This window comes from Rhinoderma darwinii, chromosome 3 (assembly GCF_050947455.1).
Source record: "Rhinoderma darwinii isolate aRhiDar2 chromosome 3, aRhiDar2.hap1, whole genome shotgun sequence".
NCBI classification, from domain to species: Eukaryota; Metazoa; Chordata; class Amphibia; order Anura; family Rhinodermatidae; genus Rhinoderma; species Rhinoderma darwinii.
In genome coordinates this window covers 277,286,669-277,295,189 of record NC_134689.1, presented here as the reverse complement: position 1 = coordinate 277,295,189, position 8,521 = coordinate 277,286,669, and the positions used below count along the sequence as shown (strand labels likewise).

The 8,521-nt window shown below is 42.0% G+C and overlaps 1 protein-coding gene across 3 annotated transcripts in view; it reads right to left on the bottom strand.

Moving 5' to 3' along the window:
• The window catches only part of NEDD4 (NEDD4 E3 ubiquitin protein ligase), a 149,066-nt gene that overhangs the window by 18,347 nt on the left and 122,198 nt on the right, over window positions 1–8,521 (bottom strand). For all 3 annotated transcript variants that reach the window (XM_075857968.1, XM_075857966.1, XM_075857967.1), the window contains 6 exons: window positions 8,097–8,151; window positions 7,961–8,019; window positions 6,631–6,696; window positions 6,127–6,356; window positions 4,503–4,624; window positions 1,356–1,426 (listed from right to left, as the gene is read on the bottom strand). In XM_075857968.1, the coding sequence (XP_075714083.1) occupies window positions 1,356–1,426; window positions 4,503–4,624; window positions 6,127–6,356; window positions 6,631–6,696; window positions 7,961–8,019; window positions 8,097–8,151 (603 nt within the window). The remainder of the gene's footprint in view (window positions 1–1,355; window positions 1,427–4,502; window positions 4,625–6,126; window positions 6,357–6,630; window positions 6,697–7,960; window positions 8,020–8,096; window positions 8,152–8,521) is intronic.

The following is an 8,521-nucleotide window of genomic DNA, read 5'->3' as shown; positions in this document are numbered from 1 at the left end:
GCATTTTTCACAATGTTAGGAGATAGAGACCTCTCTGAAAAGCGCAGAAATTCTGGCCGCTTTCCGCAGCAGGAATTAACATGCTGCGGTCCGAAAAATACGCACCGCAGGTCAATTTCTGCTCAGAATTTTTATGCAGCGTGTGGATGAGATTTGCTAAATCTCATCCACTATGCTGCTACTGTATTCTGCTGCGTTTTTTCCGTCAGAAATTCCGTCCGGAAAAAACGGGGTAATTCCGCAGCGTGCAGACGAGCCCTAACTGCCAGGATGTTGAACATACAGCCACAATTTTAGAATGGCCCAATCTCAAGAGAACTTAGACACAGCATGAATGTAGGAATGGAGCCTCGATTCAAGTCATCATGTGAAAGAACTAGTAAGGAATGGGCACCTTCTATTTAACAGGAAGGACAACAGCAAGTGCCAAGTGCTTGTGCAATGTTCTCCACTTGGCAGTTCGCAAAGGACCACCTGTCTTTACAGAGATGATGGTGAACACAACGGCTGCGCTGCCGATAGATTCAAGAGTTGTTATTCAAGGTTTGAAGTGACAGCGAAAGTCAGGTGCACTTTAAAAAGGGGCATTTGCAAGAGGACCATGAGGGGTTAACCAAGTGGGCACATAAGAATATGTTGACATATAAAGTTCAGCTAAGAAGTAAAGGATGTGTCTGATAACATGACTATGACTAATGCGTGATAGTTTCTACTGAAGCTCCCACACAACAAGAGTCTGTGTACAGTCCCAGCCAAACTGTAAACCTGATTTCTTACATGGGGCTGCAGATTGCTGCACATTTATTGGGAAAATTGCATTAAAAACAACTCTAATCACTGCTGGGTTATTTTGTTTCACTAAACATTACAGTAAACCTAAATTCTAGAAGTGTATGAATCCTTAAGGCCCTGTTCACACAGGTTCTGGCGCGTTTTTGGATGCGGAAGCCGCACCAAAAAACAGGTGAAAACGCCTGCCTTTGTTTTCAATGGGAGGCAGAGGCGTTTTTTCCCGTGAGTGGAAGAACCGTCTCACAGGAAAAAGAAGGGTCATGCCCTATCTTCGGGCGTTTACGCCTCTGACCTCCCATTGAAATCGATAGGAGTCAGAGAAAGCGTATTTCGCGGCGTTTTTTGCCTGCGACGCACAATTGTCGCGGGCGAAGAACTCCGCGAAAATCATTGTGCAGGCAGAGCAAAATCTGCCTCAAAATTCCAAACAGAACTTTGAGGCAGATTTTTCGCCTGAAAAAAAACTCAGTGTGAACCCAGCCTTAAAGTGATCGGCGCACTGTAAATACTAATGCAGTAATTACGTGCTCTTCATAGAACATTCATTACGGTATATAACATACCACGGACTCCATGTCATTCAGAGTTATTGCCTTCTGTAGCATCATCTTATAAAATGGACGTATGAAAAAACCTGCAAGAGTAATACACAGAATTTATTACATATGGCATGTGTTATACTGTGCAATAAACTGCAGTCAATTCTATTAGACTGATCATTTATATAATCATGAGGTCCCGTATTAAAAATAGGCCTAAAGTACATTATAGTTTGGAATCCCTTAACTGGTTGCCGACACAGGACAAGTATGCTCGTCCTGAGCGGCGGGTACTTCGCGCATTAGGACGAGCATTCTCGTCCTGTGTGACAGCTGTCTCTGCGGGCGATCGAGAGCGGGGCAACTGCTGTAATACACAGCCACGGCCCCGCTCTAACAGCGGAGAGGAGAGAAACATCTTCTCTCCGCCGTTAACACTTTGAACGCCGCGATGAAAGCTGAAGTCCCAAAACAGGAAATAATAGACATATTTGGTATCGCCACGACCGTAACAACCTGTACAACAAAATGTATGACATTATTTATGATGATCGGTGTATGGTGTAAAAAAAAAATATTAAAACTGCTGGGGAACTGCTTTCTTTCTGCAATTTCGCCAAAATAAAAATTTATAGAAATTAAACGATTATGTAGGTGCCATTTTTTGGTACAAATACATTAAGTACAACTCGTCCCGCAAAAAACAGTCTCATACAACTACGTCGTACAAAAAATAAAAAAGAGTTATGAGCGTTGGGCTGCAAAGAGGGAAATGTAAAAAAATTGCTCTGTCCTCAAGGCCAAAATTGGCCGTGTCCTTAAGGGGTTAAAGGCTATGCAGACCTTTGAAAACATTTGATTTTTTGTTAAAAATGTGTATTAGTGCGATTTGTACAGCTTTTGTCATTACATTTTATTAAAAATTATTTTTACTTTTTGAGATATAGCTGTGGGTTCAGTGTCAGCGGGTCCTGCGTTTCTCTGACACGAAGGATCGAGCTGTTATCTATCACATCTAAGTTCGTAACTTAGATGTGATAGATTACAGGTGGATCCTGCGTGTCAGAGAAACGCAGGACCACCTGACAATGAACCCGTCAGTCATGATGACCTCACAGATTCAGGTCTTAGCGCAAGATACAGCTGCTCTGTATACAGGATACAAACCAGCTGTATCTCCAAAAGTAAAAATAATTTTAAATAAAATGTAATTACAAATTCGCACTTCTGATAGTGATTCATAAAATAATATTCTTGTCAACATTTAGTGGTTTTATATTTTGGTAATCCAATAATCCAGCATTTGTGTAGCTCAGATGGTGCCCGATTAGTGGAGTTTTAATGCATTTTGTAAATTGAACATATTTTACCAATGGCAAAGTGATATTTGAGACAAATACGGGATTATTTCTACACATATGCTATTCTATATTCTATCTATACACATCATTAAAGGGTAACTAAACATTCAAACTCCTGACATGTCATTGTGACGTCGGAAGTTTTGATCGGTAGGGGTCCGAGCACCGAGACCCCCACCGAATCGCTAAAATGAAGCGGCAGAAAAGCTCGTCTGAGCGCTCAGCTGCTTTGTTCTTGTTCGGCTTTTTCCGGAAAGCCGATGTAGCGGAGTACGGGCTCATAGACGATTTCCGTAAGAAGCCGAACAAAAACGAAGCGGCTGACCGTTCATACAAGGGCTTTTGCCACTTCGTTTAAGCAATTAGTGGGGCTCTCAGTGCTTGGACCCCCACCAATCAAAACTTTTGACATGTCACTATAACACGTCAGAAGTTTGTTGAACACTTTAAGTCATAACATTAAAACCACTAACAAGTGAAGTGAATAACATTGATTTTCTCGTTACTATGGCGGCTGTCATGGGGTGGGATATATTAGGCTAGGGCTACACACCGTATTTATCTCACTACAAAAAATATGTATGCTGTGACATTCCTATGGACAGCAATTTAGCACAGCGATTTTTTGTAGCGAGATAAATACGGTGTGTAGTCCTAGCCGAACATTCCAATGGAAAGCGATTTATCGTGCACTACATATAAATAGTCTAGGTCTAGCTCCAGCCTTAGGCAGCAAGGGTGCAAATGTAAGGATCTGAAAGTCTGTGGCAAGGGCCAAATTGCGACGGCTTAACAACTGGGTCCGAACATCTCCAAAATAGCAGGTCTTCTGGGGTGTTCCCGGTGTAGAGTTGTTAGTACCTACCAAAAGTGTTCCAAGGAAGGACAACCGTTAAACCGGCGTCAGGGTCATGGGCAACCAAGGCTCATTTATGTCCGTGGAGAGCGAAGAGTAACCCACCTCGTTTGATCCCAGGGGAAAGCTAATGTAGCACAACTGTTGAAAAAGTTAATCCACCGCCAAAAGTGCCAACAATGTGCACATGAGCATCAGAAGTTGGCCAATGGAAGGTGGCCTGGTCTGATAAATAATGTTTTCTTTTACATCATGTGGACGGCCGGGGGCGTGTGTGTCACTTGTGGAAGATTTGGCACTAGGAATCACTATAAGAAGAAGACAGGTAGCGTGATGCTCTGGGAAATGTTCTGCTAGGAAACCTCGGGTCCTGGCAGTCATGTGGATGTCACTTAGACACGTACCACCTAGCTCCTACCTAAACATTGTTGCAGACCAAGTACATCCCATCATGGCAGCTCTATTTCCTAATGACAGCGGCCTCTTCTAGCAAGATAATGCACCTAGTCACACTACAAAAATTGTTCAGGAACGCTTTGAGGAACAAGGCGAGTTTAAGGTGCCTCCAAATTCCCCAGATCTCAATCCAATGTTGGATGTGCTGGAAGTCCGTTGCATGGAGGCCCCACCTCACAACTTACAGGAGGTAAAAAAAATAAATCGCAGCTAATGTCTTGGTGCCAGATACCACAAAACACCTTCAGAGGTCTTGTGGAGTCCATGCCTCGACAAGTCAGAGCTGCTTTGGAGGCATAAGGGAGACCTACACAATATATATAGACCTGACAAATGTACCATTCATAAATGCATTGTTACATCTACCAAATATTTTCTTAATGCTGAGCAGTCTAGAAATATCATGAGTATCTAATCTCTTTTTAGATTGTTGTATAGTCTCATAGCCTAAAGTGAGATTGAAGTTTTTAAGTCCATTTTTTTTTTTTTTAAACCAACCATCTAAAAGCTTTCCATGATAGACTGCCATCCCAGCAACACGACCGATAAACTTGAAATATGAAAGGTGATCTTCATTGCACAGTCCGGAATTTGGATTGATCTGCAAAGTGTAATTATCTCTGTGAAGAAAAGCAGAACCCCAAGTTAGGATCCTCAAAATACAACAGTCATAGAGAATACACTCCGGAACCCCTAGTGTTCTTCTTTCAGGATGGCAAAACACACCCACAGGATCTTATTCAAAATTCAGTATGGCTCAAATCCAGCCCACAAAAACTACAGGCCACAAATATTACTATTAGTCCAATAACATTCCAATGTTGTCTTAAAGAGGCTCTGTCACCAGATTTTGCAACCCCTATCTCCTATTGCAGCAGATCGGCGCTGCAATGTAGATTACAGTAACGTTTTTATTTTTTAAAAACGAGCATTTTTGGCCAAGTTATGACCATTTTTGTATTTATGCAAATGAGGCTTGCAAAAGTCCAAGTGGGTGTGTTTAAAGTAAAAGTCCAACTGGGCGTGTATTATGTGCGTACATCGGGGCGTGTTTACTACTTTTACTAGCTGGGCGTTCTGACGAGAAGTATCATCCACTTCTCTTCAGAATGCCCAGCTTCTGGCAGTGCAGATCTGTGACGTCACTCACTTCCTGCCCCAGGTCCTGCATCGTGTCGGCCACATCAGCACCAGAGGCTACAGTTGATTCTGCAGCAGCATCAGCGTTTGCAGGTAAGTAGCTACATCGACTTACCTGCAAACGCTGATGCTGCTGCAGAATCAACTGTAGCCTCTGGTGCCGATGTGGCCGACACGATGCAGGACCTGGGGCAGGAAGTGAGTGACGTCACAGTGTGATCTCTCGAGAACACGCTGTGTCTGCACTGCCAGAAGCTGGGCGTTCTGTAGAGAAGTGGATGATACTTCTCATCAGAGCGCCCAGCTAGTAAAAGATGTAAAAACGCCCCGATGTACGCACATAATACACGCCCACTTGGACTTTTACTGTAAACACGCCCACTTGGACTTTTGCAAGCCTCATTTGCATAAATACAAACATGGTCATAACTTGGCCAAAAATGCTCGTTTTTTAAAAATAAACGTTACTGTAATCTACATTGCAGTGCCTATCTGCTGCAATAGGAGATAGGGGTTGCAAAATCTGGTGACAGAGCCTCTTTAAATATATTCTTGTGTAATTCACAACTAATGTTCTGTATGATCCATGGTGCAGGAACATTGGTAAAATGATCCCTGGGCTCTGTAGCAGAATTTCTTGACAACATAAAAAAAAGAATAATGCTATCCGGATAAATATATTTCCCCACATAAAGTGAATGAAACAATAAGAAAAAAACATGGAAAAGCATCCCAGTGTCCATAGACTATTTAAAGTGAATAAAGGGCTATAAGCAGCTGTAGATCTAGGTACAGGCAGAATGATCTTGGTAACAGACACATGGGAGTCTACTACACTTGGCACAAGGCTATGCCTGTCGGATGGAGGTGGTTACCCTGGCACTGGGACATATATGGTTTGTAAAGTATCTCATATTGAAAGGAAGGAGCTCTACAATTATCTTAAAATATAATGTTTTGATTCCACTTAAATGCCACTTACGTTGCTGAATACTCGAAGAGACCATAATAAGGATTGAACATTTCTTTAGATATCAGGAAGAACCATTCTCTGGCAACTCCACCGTAATCCAAGCCCTTCTCATTGTCAAATTCTATCCAGAGACGTGCTTTAAGGAATTCTGGCCTTTTCATGGCTATTATCCTTCTGTAAGAATCCTCAAAAATTGCTGCGCGACGCAACTTCATTTCAAACCTGTTCGGAATATCAGGCTATAGAGAAAAGATGTTTATGTATATAGTAAAATATGCCTATGACATAGGTGAACAATGTATACAGCGATTAGGTCAATAACATAAAACTGGAAAAACCCTTTAACCAGCTCTCAGACACAAATATAAGTGTTTTCCCCCACCTACCTAGCAGCATTTACCAAGTTACGGTCAGACAATACTTGTAGGATTTTACAATGCATCTTCCATATGTTAGATAGATACCTTCATCAAACTCTATATAAACACAGAATACACTTTAGCTTCTACTTGCCTGCTTCTTCAACTTTTTACGGAAGTATTCATATTTTCTTTTGTAATCCCGAGAATAAGGCACAGCCTAGAAATGAAATGAGAGTTTAATCTAGTACTCCGATAATCCTCTGTTAAATAAACACACTGAATATGGGGATGGAAACGTTTATTACAGTATTTTTAGCTCAAAGTCACAGAAGATAGCTTACTTTTGTCCACTAGGTGGCAGACTATTAAAAGTGGACAACATCTATTCTTCACATATTGAGGCCCCATGCACACGACCGTCATATTGGTCTGCAATTACGGACCGTAATCGCAGATCAAAATACAGTGACATTCATTTCTTTGGCCGACGGACGCCTTCCCATATATTTACGGTAAGGTGTCCGGGTCGTAGAAATCAACTGTAAAAAAATAGGACATGTCCTATTTGATTTTATGGACCGTGCTCCTATAGTTCATAACAGGAGCGCGGCGGGCAAAGGCGGGGGACTGTTCGCAGGCAGCCGTGCCCGTAATAACGGATCATGATTACGGGCACGATCGTGTGCATGGGGCCTGAGTGTTGCTTGCTTTTATGGTGTTCCTAATAAAACGTCATTTCCCCATGAGATTATATTTTGCCTGCACTGTGTGTTACACAATATGCCTTTTGGCATTTCATCTGCATTCTGCCCACAATTATCCACAAAAGCCGAAATAAGAATTTCCAAAGGAAACCGGATAGGCTGAAGTATGCGGAGTAAGCAGTATTTTGCTAATCTGTGGGTAATATGGCACATAAAACCCCTACACATCGCCTGCTTTGCCACTAGTAAGGCCAGAATTATACTAATAGTGAACAGTGCAGAACGTATACGGACGTGCTTTATGCAAGCTCAAAGATGTTTCGCCTTCTATTAGGGACATCACATGGCCATGTCAGATTCTCCTTGGGAATCAGGACTCACCTAACACTTTAACTGTAAGAAATGTTCAATCTGACTCCGTGAAAAAAAGTAGAGACAGCCAATAACGTAACTCAATCCCCAGCCCCTCAACGCAGCCAGTGGCTATGGATAGAAGTGCTTAAGGTAATTTCCCAGATGGTGTGAGGTGAAATATATTCTTACACTGGCTCCATATTAACATACTTTTCACACCTTAAACAAGCTGCTGTCTTGTAAATATGGTGCATTGACAGGTGTATCACAAGAACGTTTTCGCCACCCTATATTGGCTTTCAGAAGCTTAGTAGTAATGGGTAAGACCCAAAGGAAAGCTGGCAAAAGGCTAATAGGGCTGTAAATATTTTCACCCTGAGGTTTTTGTTTTTTTAAAGTACTAGATCACTGAAAATAACTTACCGGTCCTGTTATTGCGGCAGTCTGTAAGCGCGGATCCTCCCACTGAGTTCTCTTAGTGTCTGAAGAAATGAGAATGTTCTTTATCTTTTTAGAAATCTACATTTAGTTCTAGTATTTTAAAACAGACTTTCCTTACTGTGGTCAATATAAAAGCCTCGTCCATCAGTGTGTGTTCTCTCTTCCCAACCAGGCTGCATGGGGGAACCATATACAGGTCAGAATGGCACAACAACAAGAATTAGTTTGCATGTAAATCTGAACCAGTGCAGAGTAGAAATTCATTTGGAATGACTGTAAACTACTTGTTAAATGCCCTATTACAACATGTTTTGATGATAGATGAGTGTCCTTCAGGGGAAGACAAACAGGCACCTTGTACTACTTTGTTTTTCTTGAAGCTAAGCCAGAAGGAAAACAAGAAATGCCAGACTACAAAAACAATATGAGAGAGGCTCTAAATAGTGAGACTCCTGGCAACCAGCTTCTCTCAGGAGCCACAACCTGAGGTTGGGACGTCCGACCTGAAGAACGAGTGTCTGGTTCTGGCAAAGGATTGGCCAT